A 20,699-nucleotide genomic window follows, 5' to 3' on the forward strand; every position below is an offset into this window, starting at 1 on the left:
TTGAACAGGTTGGTAATTTTTAGAGTTGTTTTCAGTTTTGTTTTCTTGACTTAAAGTTGATTTCGGTTTCTTCATTTGAAGTGAATTAATAATATTTCATTATTAGCTGAGATGCGGCGAAGCTTAGGTTGTGTTGATTATTAGGCTGTAGTAGAAAGAGGCTAGTCTGCAAAGATATGATTCAATGGGTAGGCTGGGACTATGAGGAAGTTTGATAGTTGATGTATTCCACAAATGTAGTTTCCAGTTGATTGAAAAATTATTTCTTCCTTAAGCCCCCATCTAAATTTGATTTCGGTATTCTCAAGGTCTAATTCCAATTTGCGACTATCCGTTTTATTAAATTTGGCTTAAAACGAATGTGCCGGCGGTGTAAATCACTTCTTACATACGTGTTTCCTCTTTGTCGGCCGGTAACATGCAGTTTAATCTTTTTAAACCTTACATGCCGGTGGTGTCTGTGTGTCTTTCCAAATGATATTTTCCTTTTTTGCATGCCGGTGTACAGTCTACTGGATTTTAACCGGACGTGACTGCGGTGTGAATAGATTCTTTTTGCCACTGTTTTTCTTTTCTGCATGGCGGGGAGAAATTTGATATTCAATTTTAGCCTTACATGACGGCGGTGGTTGTAGGTTCTTCTAGATATTCTTCTTCTTTCTTGAATTGTTTTTCTGCTTGTGTGTAGTCTTGACTTCATGCGGATTTTAATTGTTCTAATGTTGTTTTCTGATTGTTTTTGATGGATACTGATTTGATGTGTTGCAGGTGCTGTCCTCTGTGGATGGGAGATATGTGCGGTCGGCGGTCCGGGCTGCTCTTCAACTTGGTGGGCAATGTCCTTGGATTCCTGGTGTCCGGCGCGCGGTGGTACGGGCTGTCCCTCTATGCCATGGATGACGTCCTCGGCCTGGCGGATGATGTCGACTGGTTCCTCTCGGCGTTCGGCGGGGTGCGGCGCGACTCCAGTCTTGACATTCTCGGTGGGTTGGTTTTCCATACATGTGTTATGTTCGCTTGCTCGTTTGACTTTAACCACCTTTATTGTATCCTTCTCCACATGTATATGTTTCTTAATGCTGACTTCGACGCTGATTTTTCCCATATGCATATCTTCAGATATCCTATCCAATCGGTTATTTGTTTCTAAAATTGATTTATCTAGACACTCAGCTAATTTTTTGATGGTTTTATCTGTGTCACGGAATGCTCCATCCATCCGCTGACTCAATTTCTCCAAACCCTGTTCATTTACCTTCTTTACTTCTTGGATTTCCTTATTTAGATTGTTTATTGCTTCCTTCGTTTGTTTGTTGTCTTCCTTTATTTGTTCGCTTTTTTCATTTAGATTGTTTATTGCTTCATTTGTTTTCTTCGATGCTTCTTTTATTTGTTTGTTGTCTTCTTTTAATTCTTCCTTTGTTTGTTCATTCATCTTGGCTATTGCTTTCAGGAGGGCGTCCATATCCAGTGCGGGAGTGGGCGTATGGCGAACGGTTATCTTCTGGTTTTTTATCCGAGCGACAGTACGAGAGATGGGGGTTCCTGTTTCTGGGGCGTCGTCGTCCGTATGCTCTCCCGATGTTTCGTCCTCCGGCTCTTGGGCTGCCGACGGATCTTCCACTAGGATGCAGCTCTCCTCCACCTGTGTCGAAGATAAATCATCCAGTACATTGGGATGGAAATCGGCGGATGCGGTGGCGGATGCGGATGGCGGCGAACAATCGGGTGAGAGGTCCTCGGTATCCGACAGACTTGGATTGACCTGGTCGTTTCCTGCCATAGTTTGCGGAAAAATAGCACAACGAAAGTTTGCAGTGAATAAAAAACGTGAAAGTGTTGTGATATACAAAATAATTGGTAAGGAATCCAATAGAAATTGTTATAGCGCAGTAGTGAGTGAAATACAGAAAAAGTGGTTTAACAATGTGTTCAGTGATAAAATGAGTCAAGTTAGCAATATCGTTAACATAAAAATGACACGAACATACAGGATACACAGTGAACACTTATGCAGTAATACAGGTACGCCTCTTATAATTTATTATTATTATTATTATAAATATTTTATTCTTATAATTTCTTGCCGCAATTATATATAGGGCTAGTATTCTTCGCAAAATTTTATATAAAAGCAGTGATACTCTGCTTAAATTATTCCGCAATATATCCGTGATTTAATTTTACTTCCCTCTTTATGTTTTAAAAATTTAAAAAATATAAATAACTTCAATCCTCTTTTCTGTAAATTTTTATAAATTGTTTCAATATAGACCTAATATTCTTCAAATAATATGACCTTTCTTATGATATCTCTTATACCTATGACTTATAGTATGACCAATTTTCGAATAACACGATAATAAAATTCTGAGTTCGATTTTTTCTCTAGAAATTCATCAATCGATAAATTTCTTTTCTGTTCAAAAATTGGGTATGGTACTTCTTGTTATTTTATATAACAGTGAACAGTCAATATTAAATTCGAAAAAATTCACAACCATGAATTTTTCACAAATTTTCCCGTTGTCAGCGCTATAGTATACTGAGCAACTAAATAATCCTCGCAGTCGATTATCCACCTCTTCAATGCCTATCACTGTTGGGCGCCAAATCATGTGGTGCTCTTCCTGGGGGAGTCACTCTCACCTCCAAGGATAGGGCAACACACGTAGGATGATGTAATGCTGTGTTTAAATGCCCCACGTTGGGCGCCAAATCATGTGGAGCGTGATTTGAAGGCTTCACACATGTAGGGTGAATCTTGCACTGAGTCAGTGGTGTAGTGGCTATAAATTTTGCAATGGCGTGTGAGGACGCTGAGTGAACACCAGACTGATTGACTCACTACAAGACTCAATACAATTGTCGGAATCGCGGGAGGCCTAAACGCTCGCTCACCCTTGATTCTTCTAATGACAAATTGTATTGTGATGAAATTTTTATAAGTAGTGTAGCGATCGCTAAACACTGAATACGGATACCTTAAAATTATTACCTGTGAAGAATGAGCATACAAAATCATACAGGTCGAGCAAAAATCCCGATGTAGATAATTTACGGGACTGCGTCTCTAATAAGTTCTGAAGGATTAAAAATACGGTATTTGGACCAAATATCGTTCAGAATATACTTCGAGAACAGAGTCTTGTCGGGTTTTAAGCTCTATTGTAGGAATTTATATGATCTATGGCTGCCACTGCTGTACAATTGATGAGTTCGCTCCAAATTCGAGGTAGGTAACAGATAAAAGCTGATATATGAGCAGGTAAGGACAAAGAATAAATATCTCGATCTGACCCCACTCGCTACATCCACTTAGACCTGTTCCAATATCCAGCTTGATTCAATTATTCCAATGATCGTATTCGATCGGTTCTTGATGATATAGAACGTATCAGACACAATAATTGACAGGCTTAAGAAATAATCGAACTCAGAAAGCGAATTAACAAAACTGAAATATATTATAATAAAATATGTAATCATACAGTGCAGATTCAGAATTTGATTCACAGGTTGATAATAATTTAGCATTAATAGAATAGTTAAAAATTTTCTTGTGCTTGCATGATACCATGCGTGATTCAACAGAATTTTACAATTGATAAAATTTAACAGTTTGAAAAAATAGTGAAAAAATGAATTATAGAAATATTTTTTAAAATGTTCGGGGTCGTGGTTCAGGCAGCGGAGGATAGTTAATCAACTACAAATTCTTATAAATTAAATGTGAATAAATTCTAGGCTCTTAAATGCTAAAGCGCTTGTCGGCGTGGCCAATAACTTAACGAAGAAAAATTTATGTTTTTCTGCACTGAAATATTTTCGAAGCGTAGATTGGGGCCCCTTTTTAAAACTTATAACTCACGTGAAATTCCTTGGCGGTCGTGGTTTTCTTCTTTAGATCAAAAATCGTTTGATCGGCGGCAATCCAGGCTTTGGTTTCAGCACGTGGGGAATTTTAATTTAAATATCTCCTTCACCGAATTAATTAAGGGATAATTTACTTTAAGTTTTTAAATTTACCGATTGATGAGAACAGAAATTTACGAATAACAAATAAATTGGCCTAAAATATCGGCTCACAAATAGAACATTTAAAATCGAACAAGAAATTTTACAAATAGGTCTTTGGTAACTATAAAAAGAGATCTACACGGTAAGGATTTCAAAAGGGAAGTGCTGCTCTTTTCTCTAAGCTTTTAGGCTAGACCTTGCTTCTCGGAATCTCAATGTAATAATTTGCATAAAAATTTGCCATTGGTAGAACGCTTGTGACGTAAACATGACGTCAGTGGCAAGTAGTAGAATACAATTCCTTTAATTACAATAATAATTTAATTTATGTAATTCTTAAAACTGCTTAATCTTATAGACATAGTTCCTCTCATACAATGTACATGTGCTAGTATAACTGATAAGGCGGGGTTGGTGTCTGATAATAGATTAACATGTGTTGCTTTCAAACGATCACCGTCTTGGTGCTATTTCTATGCACTGTGATTGGCTTAGACCTGCCATAGAGATTTAATTACCATGTGGTTCAGTTGAATTAAATTATTAATAAATTAATATTCTTGTACAATTTTTATTAGGTTTGAGATTATTATAATTAATTTCTGCCATTTTATCGATAATATAATTTCATGCTATGACCTATTTAGTTACAATAAGACCTGACGTATAGTATAATTTCTTAAATAATAAATAATTTCAACAATAATACATACATTTTATTTTTTATTTTGAAATTCTTGATCCTTTATTGATAGTTTTATAATTTTTAGGAATGATATTTTACCTTGCATGAGAACCGGTATGATATTTGACAATGCTTTGAATCAGTCAGCTGCGTTCGAACTGTTTTAAAAACATCTGATCGATAGTAAACAAGTGTAACCTCAAAATCGGTGAGCGATTCATAAATAATTTGTGCTTTATTCGCAAAATAATTATAATTTTATTGAATAATTTTCCTAGAAAAATATTCAGTACAGAACGGTACTCTTATCTAATATACAGTTATTGATAAGTAAGCTTTATCGCTCGGTCGCTAACTATTCCTTTAGCAAATTCTTTCATTTTAAAAGGTAATCACAATTTTTTCTCTCTTTTCATGAGATCTATTTGAAAGATTCATCACAGTACTCATTCCATATAGAGAAAAAAATAGCATAAGCCTATGTTACTATATTTTGTCTATGATAATATTAACAAAAGTGATTTATTGAAATGAGTTACATATTGGTGATAGGGACCAAACAACCATCTCAAAGCCAATTCGTCGACTCGTCTATTCAAATTTCAGAGTTATATTTGGAATTGTACTCGCCAATCAAAGTTAGTAGACAGGAGGTTGGTCAGTCATCTATTGGCCCGGCGAACTTCGTACCGCCAAATAGTTAATGCATCTAATGACAAACTTTAGCTGGATGCACACCTGAGGAGGCGCAATGTGGCATTTTGCATCCAGGTGCTTCTTGCTTATTGGTTTGAATGGAAGACCTCACACACACTGAATCGGGCATAGCGTGGAACGGTGTGATAAGACAATCTCCATAAGATCAACACTTTGAATCAACAAGCCTCAGGTGTGCTTAGTCTCAGCTTAATCTGATGCACTATATTTTTAATTTCTTCGCCCTATAGGTAAGGAAAGTATTGCTTTGCGAAAAAAATTAAGGTACCCCAATTTCTAAATTTATATACGTTTCAAGGTCCCCTGAGTCCAAAATAGTGGTTTTTGGGTATTGTTCTGTGTGTGTGTTTGTGTGTGGTGTGTGTGTGTGTTGTGTGTGTGTGTGTGTGTGTGTGTGTGTGTGTGTGTGTGTGTGTGTGTTTGTGTGTGTGTGTGACCTGCGACATTCGAGGCCAGCGACGGTAGAGGACTCCTGGAGAAGAGAATGTAGCCTAAGAATGAGTATTGGAGGAGAATGAGTATTGGAGGCGAAAGCGGGAGACCAACATAATAATAATAATAATAATAATAATGATAGCGTTTATGATAATGGTTAATGGTGAATTACTGTGGTCCTTAGTTGACATATACAAAATGAATGAATGAATAGTGTTGAACATTTCTTTCTTTCTCATTGTTAGTCTAGAGTTTAGGGTTGCAGCTGTCATGTAATCATTTTCTTAGTATCATGATCGTTGGTTCATAATAATTATTCATAATATGAACGATACAGCTAACTTCAATTAATTCTTTACAGTACAATTTGAAAAATGAATGTAATGAATGTAAAAATGGTCTGAAGATGTAATGCAATTCGATAATACAATATTTTTCTATATCTACTTAAATCGGCCAAGTTTAAACCGTTCATGATCGTTGGAAAAGGTTATCATGGATATAATTTTCACTAACACTCCACTGGAAAGATGAAAGTGGAAGTGCAGTTGAGAAAAGGAAAAGATATAATGAAGAAGTTCAACAAAAAAGTTAAGAAAAAATAGAATGAGATGATGAAAAAGAAAGGAAAAAACAGAAGAGAAAAAGAGATGGAAGAAGGAAGAGGAGTGTGATTCACTAAAATTTGTCAGTATTTCCTATGAGTTGGAGGATAGTTGAAATAAGATAGATAGTTAAAATAAGTTGGATAAGAGTTAGATGGTGAAGGGGAGTTGGAAGAGATGTGTGAAAAAAAGGTAGATGAAGAGTTGACTATATCTATTTCGAATGATATTGTTGTATTTCTTTGGATAAGAGTAATAATACTTTTATTAACAATAATAATAATAATACAGAACGGTGGCTCTGTTTCAAATCAATGATTTATCAAATTGGCTATTATAAAGGGAAAACGTGTGAGAGAGAGTGAAACGTGTGAGAGAGATTGTTTTATTCCCTGCTTTTATTAATACCTCTCGCATTGAAAAAATATTCTGCAGTTATAATTATTGCTGGTATTGAATTATAATCCTACGTTTCTTATGAAAAAATATCACCGACAACATCAAATTCATAGAGTAGAGAATTGTTCCAGAAATGCTTGGAAATACTGGAATATAAAAATTTTGACAAAAATAGAAATAATTGTCTAAAAACATCGAAACCCAATCGGAGTCTAGGAAAGATTGTGGTATCTGAAAAGATTTTGATTGATTACTGAATGTTCAGATGAGGAATTATATATGTTAGTTAGTTTTTAGCTAAATCTTTCAATATTTCATTTCATCGATAGTGTGGTGAGATCTACAGGTCACGATCTACAGCTCAAATAGATCCATTCAAATTTCCCACTTCGACTAGCATTCCTGGCACTCTTCGCAATTGGCCAAACTTTTGGGACAAAGCACATGATTCGTCGACCGTGAAGACAAGTCGGCGGGCTATTATATTACACTCTTATTTACTCCATTAATAACTGAATAAGACAGATTGATTATCAATTCAAATTTTCTTTTTGTTAGTACATTGGGAAGATTACAAATTGAGAGTATTTATCTGAACTTATTATGTTGTATCCTATTACAATCATAATCCTCACAATTTTTGTTCAGAGAAGTACACTCTTCCTTCTTTCTTTTTCTTCTTCCGTTTCTTTTCATTTTCTCATCATCCTTCTTCTTCTGATTCTTGTTTCCTCCTTTCTTGTTCTTCTTCCCTTCGGTGTCATCTCCTTTCCTCCTCATGTCTCTTCTTCTGTTTCTTGCCTTCTTCTCTTGTTCTCCTCTTCCAACTTTTTTTCTCCTCCCGTACAAGCTAGCTTGGTATTCTTCTGTATTATTTTCATGCTTTGTTACATTACCTCTTTTTGTATACCAGGCTCAATATATTATGTTTCACTACCTTTTAGCAATTTTTCTATCCCCATTCAATTCACTTTTTCTATGTATCTATTCACTATTTGTCCCAATCCCTTATCGTCTGATTCCTTTCTCCTCCTCCATGAATTTGTTTTCTAACATGACGAAAAACAAAGTATCATTAGATCATTAAAGATCATTAACGTTACACATTCTAAGGACACCATGAATAATGATTATATTCAAAGAATTGCTTTATCATCAAAACGTTTTCTTCAATTTTCATTCTACATCTACCAATATATTTCATTCACTCAGGTAAGCGAGAAGAATAATAAGAATTTCAACAAATAATGTTCAACTGTATGAAATTCTTTTAAATTTTACTTTCTCATGTATGAAGTGGTGAATGAGAACAAAAAGATTTTAGCTAGAACGTGTCAGCATTAAGCCTTCCGAGAATCCGATTCTCACATGCACATCTGCCTATGTTTACATTGTAGGCCTAGATCATCTCGACTTATGGAGTGCAGTATACAGTTCATTTTTATTGCTGATACAGATGTAGTGAATAGCGAGAAATTACAATGATCATAGGCGCCGAGACTACTAGTGGCTGGCAGGGCTTCATCCCCACTCATAACATCAATCTTCAATTTTCTACTAAAAATGAAGATTATTCAAAAAAATAATGGTGATAAGTGGTGATGGGGCTGACAATTTGGGGAGGAGACTTTATAACTTTACCTTGTTATATTTACGTACGGTAAGGTCACCATAGATTTTCAATTTATAGCCTAGTACAATTAAGTTCTGTCATAGTTTAAAAATGGAATTATTCAAGTTTACATGTAGAACAAACATGCGTTTACTTTCAATGTGTATCTGTCCACAAACAATTATTGAAAGAGTAATGTCAACCCAAGTAAGAAGCTGAACCAATAATATTTTATAGAGATAGCAGGTTGTGAGTCTGAGTCATTGAGCACTGCTTCTTAGTGATGAAGAAAAGAGAAGTAGCCTCTCACAAGGAGAAGAGTCTACACTTCCAAATTACAAAAAAAAAACATTATAAACCAGAAAAACATTTTCAGGGGTGCCGTGGGCGAAGCCCCCTGCCGATCACAAAGTGCGAGTTATAAATACTAGGCGCAGGAATAATCTTAGAACTGAATTTCTACAAATTGCAAGATCTCAAAAGAGGTGGCTTTACAAAAATATATGTCAAAATTATTATAGGTACAAAATTATATGTCTGATTATAATATATAGTAATTGTTAGAAACATTTCGGGTATATTTTTCAAAAACACTGTGAAAAATATTTTTAAGGAAGAATGTTTAGATGAAGTTGCTGATTTTTCAAATCAACTTCCTAGATTATATAAGAAGGTTGTTACTCTAATCATCGTACTATGTAACCTTTTTCGATTCTCTGAAGCTAATTAATTTTGTAACTTTTAAATTGTTTTGATGTTGACTATGCATTGGGAAATGTTCTTTGTCAATAAATGAACTTTTATTTCTATTAAGTTCAACATGTAAAATAAAGAAACCCACATCTTTCCACCCTACAATTAAGTTTCGTCAACAAAGGTGGTCAAGTCTTATTAAATTGGAAAAAGCATTAAGTTCACCCGATAGTATGTTTCAATTATTGAGTCCTCGAATAACAGTTGCAGGAAAGCAGGCAAATAATCAAAACGAAATCTTCAAGTAAATGTGCTCAAGGATCCACCACTCCAATGCCAAATATTTTGAATGAATATTTCATACAATCGGTTGATGATGTCCATGAAAAGATAGTGAAGCTATCCATATCAGCCATCGAAATGCCTAATGAAAGTGTTGATAAAAAGCATAATGCCACTTTTTGTTTTCATGAGGTCAGTCAAGAAGTTATCTCTAGAGTAGTTTATGATCTAAAGCCATCTGAAAGCGAGGTTTTCTATGGCCTATCCAGTTGCCTTCTTAAACGTATTGCAGGTGGTACCAGCACTGACTCAATGTATAAATATCTGCATTTCAAAAGGTATTTTTCCTAATGTGTTAAAAGTGTCCAAGGTCGTTCCGGTTTATGAGAAAGGTTCTAAAGAAGAACTGTCTAGCTTTAGACCTATTCAGATAGTGCCAGTTTTTTCAAAAGTGCTAGAGATTGTCATGTGCATACAGGTATATGAATATTTGATGAATATTAAAATGTTATCAGAACATTAATTTGGTTTTGTGAAGGGAAGACGCCTTTGAGTCCCTGATAAAATTTGTGATCAAATCATTTGAGAGTAAGTCTTCTGCAAAGCATTTGACTGCGTGGAACACAATACCCTGCTGGATAAATTGGCATTTAATGGAATCACTGGGAAGAGTCTCAGTCTTTTTAGATCCTACCTTGGTGAACGAAAACAGGTTGTATGTGTGGGCAATAATAAATCAGATCTTGCCAGAGTGAAGTATGGTGTCCCCCAAGGATCAATTTTGGGACCTCTCTTATTTGTGATTATGATTAATGATCTCCCTATCTCACTCAATAGTAAGTCTGTGTTGTACGCTGATGATACCACTTTTCTCCATTCTCACTTAGATGCACACACACTAAAGAATATGACAGCTAATACGTTAATAGAAGCTTCCAAATGGTTCAGAGCGAATGGCTTCAAATTAAATGAAGACAAAACTCAGTTTCTGACATTTAGCCAGAGAGATCACACACTAAAAAACAGCAATAGTATCAAGTTCCTTGGATTAATGTTTGACTCCAAATTGACGTGGGAACCCCACATAAATTTCATTACTGGTAGGCTAGCTAGAGTTATTTATTTACTGTGACAATTGAAAACTTTAGTTCCAAAACAATATCTCAGGAGCTCATACTTTGCCTTTTTTCAAAGCACAATTGCCTATGGTATTTTAATATATGGAAACAGCAGCCACATGAACAAAGTCTTATTATTGCCACATGAACAAAAAGCAGTCTGAGTTTTGTCAGGTGCAGACTATCTGAGCCACTGTCGACCTCTTTTCAAGAAACTTAAACTATTAACTATCATAAATTTGTATATCTACAATGTAACTCTTTATACAATGAAAAACTTACCTAATTCGAAGACAAGATGCAAAATTCATGCTCATGATACAAGGTATAAACATCAAATTGATATACCATATCAACGTCTATCCACAAGCATGAAGCATTATGACAGCATAGGACTAAGGATCTATAATAAGTTACCTACAGAGATCAAATGTGCTAACATTGTTCATTTCAAAAAAATACATTTTAATTGGCTTGTTGAATGACCGTTTCATTGTTTGAGCGAATTTTTTGATAGTACCTGAATGAATGTATTTTGTGTTCTATATTTTGTTTAATGTGTGACTTTGTCAATTACCAATGTTGGTTTATGACAATAAAATTTATTTATTATTTGATATAATATACATTCCAGTACTTGGATGGTGGTCCCTGAACATATTTTTAAGTAATGGGAATTCATTACTACTGCATTATGCCTCCTTCATTGACAAATCTATATATCTATCTATCTTCTATCTATCTATCTATAAGAAGAGATGGTGTCTGTCTTTCTGTTTGATTAAGCTGTAATTCTTCACCTGTATGACCGACAAGTGTCATAGGCCTATTTTCGTTCTGAAAATCCTTTAAAGATAAGCCCTACGATCCTTCAAAGTTCATATGCTTTTTTCATGAAGAAAGTTTCCATTATTTGGTTTTCAACAAATCAGATGTTCTAATCATTACAAAATGTATTTCATAACATCTATTGAACACTAGATGTTAATGCACTATTAACCCATTAGTACAGTTACAGTCTGGTATCGCAGTAGGATGTGTCCTCAACTGTCGTCTGCAGCAAGCGACTCTCTAATTTTTGTACAGGCCCGACAGTCGAGGCCAGCGACGGTAGAAGACTCCTGAAAAAGTGGCCTCAAATGTCGCCTGCGTTAGGCAACAGTCGAGGCCTCTTCAATTTTTGAACAGCCCCGACAGTTGAGACCTGCAACCGCAGAGGACTCCTAAAAAAGAATCCTCAAATGTCGCCTGCGTTAGGCAACAGTAGAGGACTCTTCAATTTCGTACACTCCCGACAGTCGAGGCCTACGACCGTAGAGGACTGGAAAACAGTCCTCTACTGTCGCAGGCCTCGACTGTCGTCGGTCTCGACTGTCGCGCCCCCTACACGATATCTCATCTCCCAATTAAAGGAATGACTTGAAATTTGGAACTTAAGGTCCTTACAATATAAGGATCCGATACGAACAATTTCGATCAAATGCATTTGAAGATGGCGGCTAAAATTAAGAAAATGTTGTCAAAAACAGGGTTGTCCGCGATTTTCTCAAAAACGTCCCAACGATTTTAATTGAATTTATACATAGAATAGTCACTGATAAGCTCTATCAATTGACACAAGTCCCATATCTGTAAAAATTTCAAGAGCTCCGCCCCGACTATGCAAAGTTTGATTTTAGATTCCTAATTATCAGGCTTCAGATACAATGAAAACAAAAAAAATTGAGTGGAAAAGATTGAGCATGTAAATCTCTACAATTAATGATGAGTTACATTATGTTACATCTAAAGTGTAATTATTCAACCAAATCTTTAAATTCCTTTTCAACAGGCGCATATTAACAAACTCAGCACAATTATCGGGTAAATCATTGAAAGTTCTTGGTACAATGTTGATTAAGGTGTTTCTGGCTAAATTATTTGAAGTGAATGGTACAACATACCTCTCATTCCTTAAATCGTATCGATTAACTTTCATAACTAAATATTTTTTGCAGAAGTAATTTTCTAAAATCAAAGTAAACAGAAATATACCTTTTATATTCAAAACCTTGCATCTATTCAAAAGGTTCTCATATGAAATATATCCCTGAGAATTGCTGACCAAACGTGAAATCTTCCTCTGTACCGAAGATATTCTCCTAAGATAAACATTGCTAGCAAATCCCCACCCTTGCAATCCATATCTCATAACAGACTCTCTCAAGGCTATATACATCATCCTCTTCACTTTATTAGGTATTAAATCTTTAATATAATACATTTTGGCCAATACCTGTTTCAGTCTATTACAAAAATTTTTTTATGGATATCCCAACGAAAATGACTGTCAACTGTTACTCCTAAATACTTATAATTTATACAATTCGATATAAACTGACAATCTCTTGTACATATGAAAATATCTTGCTCCTGCAGTTGGAAACATTCACAGCAATGGTGCTTAATTTTGGGTTCCCCAATTCTTTTCATGTAGGATGAGGTTATATGTAGCACCTTGGTTTTGGTAACATTTATATTTAGACAATTATTATGATACCATTTAGCTAGAGTATTGGTATCATGTTGTAACCGGGTTTCGGCCACATCTAACGATTTATGAGAGGAAATCAACAAAATATCATCTGCAAACATAAAAATCTTACAGTGAATCAAATATCTAGGTAAGTCATTTGTGTAAAGTAAAAACAGCAAAGGTCCCAGGACTGATCCTTGAGGTACTCCCACATTTGAAGTCCTCTCTTGACTTGAATAGTTCCCAATTTTAACAACAAATTTTCTATTCTCCAGATAACTTTCAAATAACCTGAGTACAGGTCCCCTTATCCCAACACTAGATAGCTTTTGTAATAAAATTTTATGAACTATAGTGTCAAATGCTTTTGAAAAATCTATAAAAAGACAAAGGTTATGAACATTATCCTTCAAGTTACCATATATATAATTAGAAAAATTTGACAACAATTTATTTGGACCTAATCCTTTCATAAAACCATATTGAAAATCATTGATGATATTATGTTTAAGCAGGAATAAATTCATCCTCTCGGCAATATATTTCTCGAAATTTTTTTTCAAAAATTGCTAATATGGCAATTGGTCTAAAATTCTTAAAAATAGAGAATTCACCATTTTTATGGATGGGTCAGACAACAGAAACTTTCATAAGGTCAGGTATACTTTGGGATTTGATAATTTTATTTATAAGCAATTGTAAAAATGAAACCATTTCATCCTTCAATAACAATATATCTTTCAACCTTATATTATCAAAACCAGGTGATTTATTTCTATACTTCCTTGACCTACGGTGATAGGGCAAGGAAAGTAAAAGCAGATCTACCGACGGCTGTTGGATAACGCAATGATTATAACAGCTGATTTTCATTTCTGTGTTTGGTCAGCTCACAAATCTTCTCCCATAAGGATTACATGCAAACTTTGAAGGACCGTAGGAACGAGTCCTGAAGTCTGATCATAAATTTGATAGACCATAAACCTGCTCCTGAACAACACAACTAAACAAAACTCATCGAATTCGGTGCACACATAAAAAAGTTATTGAATGTCAAAATTTGAGGCTCGATTTTTATTTATATGGATGAGTTGGCATGCGATTGGAGTGGGAGAACTAAAGCCGCGACGTAGGCTGTAGAACAGGGTAGGCAAAAATCGCATTCTTGAAAATCATAGGGTGACGTATAGTAAAATTATATAACACAAACATGTTCTGACATGCAAGCTTTCTGTTTCTGCTTTACAATAATTTATCATCAAAACATTTGAATAATAAAAGCATTTTGCTATTTAAAAGCAAAAACCTATCCTCCTAGCGTACCCTTTCAAACCCTTACCTGATTTAGAACTAATAACCCGATTAAAGTTTTTTTTTTTAGACTGGAATAATATTTTCTGAAATTGATAATTGAAAAATCGAATTCGTGAAAATTTATCCTAGAAATTTCATCAATTTATCTTCTGAATATATCTACAGCGCCTAACCTAGTGCCGCAGTGCAAGCTGGTTTCGCACGGGAAAACGAAGACAGCGCGCATGCAAAAGTTCTGTCAAGCTGTCAGAAGGGCAAATCAGTGAGCTGCGAAGAGAGCGCGCTCTGAAATGATGCGCGCTCTTTTCCTACCTCTACGATTCGAGTTTGACAAGTTAGTGTTGACAAGGGTTCAAAATTCAGGCTGATATATATAGCTTGAAACGTAAGTCTCTACATTAGAACGAGCGTTAGCGAAGTTCTCACTTTTGACTTACTAAGGCGTTTTCTGCCTGTTTTTATGTTCGAAAAGAACTTTAGAGAAAATTGATCAATCAGCTTCAAATTTTGAACACGAATTCTTCAAACCTTTTCACAGGTGAAGTTCGTTGGACAACAAAATTGACTCACCACTTCAGGATATAGAAATAACATTGGAAGTGCATAAGATGAAAAATTGTTTTGATTTTATATCACACAGACTGTCAGACGGACAGACTTTATGTGCCGACACATGATTTCAGTTGCAATAATTTCAACAACATAGAAGTCTAAATTACTTCCATGTTGTTGAAATTAATGCAGCTTTCAAACAGCTTTGAAGTAATTTAGCAGAATCGTACTCCAGTCAAAAAATAAAATTAACACTTAAGATTAAAAACAAAAATATAATTAACAGTTAACATAAATCGAAGTTCACTGGAATTCATATCAATAAATTCGGCTTAAATCAAATCACTTCAACACAATAATTGGAGAACACTAACAGAAATCTACAATATTAATATTTTTCAATATTCACCATTCGGTCCTCAACATGTCGATATTTGTTGAAGGGGTTTATTGAAGAAAACTAGAAAATAAGTAGTAGCGTGATATTTATATTATAATTTATATATTTTATATTGGATTTATATTTATATATTTTAGATTTTATATATTTTATATTATCAGGGAGAACGAAGATCTGTCAAGCTGTCAGAAGGGTAAATCAGTGAGGTACGAAGAGAGCGCGCACTGAAATGAAGCGCGCTCTGTTCGTACTCTCACGAAAATAATTTATGACCAACCTTCAGACAGGTAGGATGCGCGTCTTCTTCGTACTTTCGGTTTCGCACAGCTTGACTGAGTTGTCATTTGAGATGCATGTCTGAACGGGAAGTATTTCGGCCGCATTGCTGGATGGCTGTTAACGGTTGTCGGATGATCAGTAGCTAGGGTTTTTCGTTATTCTTCAAGATAGAGGAATTCTGATTGCAGATTCGTTCTCAGCGACACCAAGTTTACCCATAAGATTCAGAATGACGAAAAACGATTAAAAAAACAATTTTAAAAATCATCATGGAAAAGTCAATTTAAGGACTTGCGGATGTTTTTTTGGAAACGTTTTGCTGGTGACGTTCTTAAAAGTTTGAAGATTTGAATGCTGTAGATTTGTATTCAGAAGATAAATTGATGAAATTTCGAGGATATTCACGAATTCGATTTTTACTTTCGTTGCCCTATTACCATAGGTAAGGAAAGTATTGCTTTCAAAAAAAAATTAAGGTAGGCAATGGGCTTAAGGTATGTCTGTGAACACGATTACTTCATTCCTAATCAACCGATTGACTTGAAATTTTAAACTTTATTTCAAACTTAACATGAGGATTCGACAATGAGTAATTCAATAAAATTGAATTCAAAATGGCGGATAATTACTAAAAAACAATGTTTTTCACGGTTTTCTCGAAAACAGCTCTAACAATTTTCTTAAAATTCATACCATGGATAGCTATTTATAAGCCCTATCAACTGACATGAGTCTCATTTCTGGGAAAAATGCAGGAGCTCCGTAATATTCTTGAGAAAAGTGGCGGATGATTACTAAAAAACCATGTTTTTCACGATTTTCTCAAAAATGACTTGACCGATTTTTTTCAAATTCATACCCTGTATGAATTAGCTTATTTATCAGCTCCATCAACTGGCATGAGTCTCCTTTCTGGGAAACTAATAGGGGTCCACCCCATCCTTGAGAAATGGACTTTGTCACCTCCTTCTCTTGCATGAGGTAGGTATGTAGAGCAGTTCATAGAAAAAACACATAGTCAAGATTATTTCATCTGTAGAATAGCTGTTTTGACGACTTTTAAAAAATCATCGAATTCCACAATTTACACAAAGGAAAAAGTAGCCTACTCTGAAAACAATTTTATATACACACTAGCAGGGTACCCGTGCTTCCCTACGGGAATTAAATGATCAGATTATTCTTGTAAAATATTTATAACCTGAATTCTACCACAGCCGTTAAAATCGTTTTTGAGATCCATCAGACAAACAAAAATTGCTGGCTGAATATAACATGAATAATAAATTAATATAGTCTCGTCACTGTCATAGAATTTTGTATTCGAAAAGGTGCTCTCCCTCGATGAAAATGTTATTATATATAGGACCGTTCATTCAAATACATTTCTATAATACTCAGTCACACAAAAATCGTTGTAAGTAAGTGTGATGATTAGTTGCGATGCTATCACCTCAGTTAGAACAACACATTCAACTCTGTTGAAATATACAACCAACTGCGTATTTTGGAAAGCAATCAAAAGTTAGCGATGTCACCCAGTTGCTCTTATGCACTCATCTTGACATCAGGGAATATTTTTACTGAATCATGCAATGTTTCCAAATTATATTGCTAAATATTATAACCACAGCGGTTAATTTCCTCTCTTCCTCTCTTTAGTTTTCAACAAACGATGGAAATTTCTGTTTCAATAAGCTGCCACTTGGATGTTCAATTTTTCCTCTCAAGTTATCTCAGAGATGAGACTCAGCTCAAATGTTTGTATCACGGACCTACTATTTGCTAGGAGCATCTTATGATCTGCCTTCTATCGGTAATAAATAAAGAAATAAGGTCACAGCTTGGCATGAGAATTATTGAGTCTAATCATTTGAATTATTAATTGATGTGTTGGAAGTGCTCTGTAGAATGGTAGACTAATTGCAGCGAATTTTGTGGAATATTGGGTGGGGCTTAAGAGTCGACATCGACTTTATCCTTTGGCAATTAATATTTCTCGTTGACAGTTATCAAATTAGCAGTGATCATATCATTTTTGCTTTTGCTTGATGCAATTGAAAATAGGATTCCAAGTTTATTCAAGTTTATTTGGAATTGGTTGACTCTGATATCCATGGATCTCTTGCTTATTCTGTAATTTCTGGTATAGCCTATCGCTTAGGCTGGTTTACACCGAAGTTATTGACAAAATGTTGATGACTTAATCCTTATGGATTCTATTAGATTGAACGGAACTTGATTAACACAAATGTTCATCAAATGTTTACATTTTGTTAATAACTTTGGTGTAAACGTAGCTTTACTCTTCGTTTCACTTATTCAAAAGTTTAAAAGCGGCCAATCGACTGATTCTTTCTTCCATGGAAGTCCATTTATATATATAAGAGTCCATTCATAATAATTAGTCTAACATTTAATATGGCTGATTTCTCATGTCCTAAACTTTACTACCATAAATATTGGAGTGGGAATTTTCAAGTGGACATTTTAATGTTAATTTGAATAATTCCTGATAGAGTTTAATCAATTACTTTGATTATTATTGACTACCATTATATGATTTCTTTCTTTATAATCTTAGCTTGAAACCAAAAGCTTAGGGATGAAAATTTGAATGTAAATTAACATGTAACTCAATTTAATTTCTATCTAAATTGAGAACTTTAGTATTTACTTGTGTTTCATTGATATGAATATGAATAGGTTTGACTTGTGTCATGTAATGACATCAATATCGGGGACCGAGCTTCGCTCTGGAGTACAAAAGCATAAAAAAATTACTACGAAAGAAAGATTATAATATCATTCATAGCTCATACAGAAATGTTCCATCTAATCACAGTGAATTAAGATTAATTCCCAGAGGAATCCAAAAATTTCCCTCACAAAGGCCCGGTTGCACAAAAGCCGGTTGAATATTAATCCTGATTAATTTCACGTGAACCAAATCAGAGAAGACCATTTCAAAAAGATGGATCTACTGGAATTTATCAGGATTGAAAATAATCTGGCTTTTTTGCAACCGGCACCAAGTACCTGATTGAATGATTACAATAGTTCAACAGCTGAGTCATAATTTTGATACAGTCCCACAAATATGAACTCGCTCACTCACTTCCATCATCAACAGATGATGAAATAATTATTATCAGCTGTTTTTCCAAGGATGAATAATTATTATCCTTTCAATGTCCTTCAGCGAGTTTTCCCAGGGATGAGACCTAGTGCAATCGAATTTTTATATTATAAACCTACTATGCTCTGAATTTCGTGAGAATCGTTAGAGCCGTTTTAGAGATCCGGTGAAATACAAACATATAAACATCTAAATATCTAAACATCCAAACTTTTGAACATCTAAACATATAAACAGAAATTTCTCGTTTAATAGTATAGGATGAAAAGAAATAGGACCAGCTGATGGAATATTATGTTTTTTCGATTTAGTTTTTAGCTGATTTTGAAACATGAAAATATCAGGTCCAGTAGCTCAAAAGCCTGTTCAATTTCAATCATGATTAAATTCCATGAGAACTAATCAGAGCAGGGTTTTTTTTAATAAAATTCTTTTCTGATTGGTTCTCGTGGTATTTATTCCGGATTAGGAATTAACAGACAGGACAACTGACTCTCTCAAGGCCATGGCGTAGAAACATGGAGCAACAGAGGAACCAATACAACAGAAGCTGAAGAAATTAGTCGCATTTCTATCACCTCACAATGAACATCAATTCAACTACCATATGTTTGGAGAGATCGATTTTAAATTTATTTGGCTATCATCCGGTCACTTTCTGTACCAGGTACAGCGATCTTATTTTAAAACATTTCAGTATTCATGGAACATCTGGAAGAATAGGTCCTATCCTTCCAGATGTTCCATGAATACTGCAATGTTTTAAAATAAGATCGCTAAATTTGGTAACAAATTGGTAAAAATGGCAATCATAATTTTGAAATCGAAACAGTAACTATCATCTTATCTCCATCAAACTAATGTAAACAAATTATAGTAAGATTCATATCAATGTGTCAGTATTATTTGAATGGGGAGCATTGATGCTATTAATGAGGTATCCTGACAGTTTCAACTGAATATCAACAAAATGTTATGCATATTCTCCAATATTTTTATCGAAAGCTACCTTCTATTTTATTTGGTAACACAACTAATGTTTGGGAATAATTCATTCATGGGAAAAGCGCCTTACTTCTATGGAAGATATTTTTACATTAGGAAAAGCAACAACAGCTATTTGGCCGTTTTAATAAATAATCCCTTTCTTTCGTCAAGTTAAATTCTGGCCGAATTTCCTCACTCTTTGCACACGGATTCCACAACGGACACTTCTGTAGTTTCAAAAATACCCTCCATTCATCATACTGAATAATTGAAATTTGTTTAAGCTGTTCACACGATCTGTCAGATATACAAACAAAATTAGTCTTGATAGAATAGGATCAATTGATAGAAATCCAGTCATAAAAGTTTGTTTTATGAAACAAAAAAATTATCTATACTCCAAGGAATAGAAATAAAAATATTTATTCTAATATTTATAAATCTGATTACCCTTTTCAAAATTATAATACGACATGTTTCGGCTGTAAATAATGCCATTATCAAGTGGTTGGAAAATAAATAATAATGTAATATTCTCAGGAATAGCTCTGATTGGAGTAGCAGTGCCCAATAAATTTTTCCGCGATAAATGCATTTTAATCTTCAACTTGGTGCCAACCTAACAAAATCAACCCAACTTAATGCCAACCTGACAAAATCATTAATTTGGTTACCAGTTAACAACTGTTTCGAAGAGGTACTCTCTCTAGATTATAGTTCTATATTAACATATGGTATGGACATTTCAATTATAAATAAGAGATTGGAATAAGAAGAATATACATGCTAAAAGACGAAATTTAAACCCTTAAAAACCACCCTTAGAGTTAAAATATCGCCAAAAGATTTGTTATTGAGCACCTAGGACTTATAAGGAAGCTATACCCTTAGAGTTAAAATATCGCCAAAAGATTTGTTATTGAGCACCAAGGACTTATAAGGACTCG

The 20,699-nt window shown here is 34.5% G+C and overlaps 2 protein-coding genes across 5 annotated transcripts in view; both read left to right on the plus strand.

Moving 5' to 3' along the window:
• The window catches only part of LOC111048106 (BTB/POZ domain-containing protein KCTD1), a 298,361-nt gene that overhangs the window by 51,401 nt on the left and 226,261 nt on the right, over positions 1 to 20,699 (plus strand). The window lies entirely within an intron of this gene.
• Positions 290 to 1,939, plus strand: LOC120351904. Its single transcript, XM_039430718.1, has 2 exons — positions 290 to 983; positions 1,454 to 1,939. Exons 1-2 carry the CDS (start codon positions 743 to 745, stop codon positions 1,762 to 1,764), a joined length of 552 nt encoding a protein of 183 aa, XP_039286652.1. The 5' UTR covers positions 290 to 742; the 3' UTR covers positions 1,765 to 1,939.

Source organism: Nilaparvata lugens, chromosome 6 (genome assembly GCF_014356525.2).
Source record: "Nilaparvata lugens isolate BPH chromosome 6, ASM1435652v1, whole genome shotgun sequence".
NCBI lineage: Eukaryota > Metazoa > Arthropoda > Insecta > Hemiptera > Delphacidae > Nilaparvata > Nilaparvata lugens.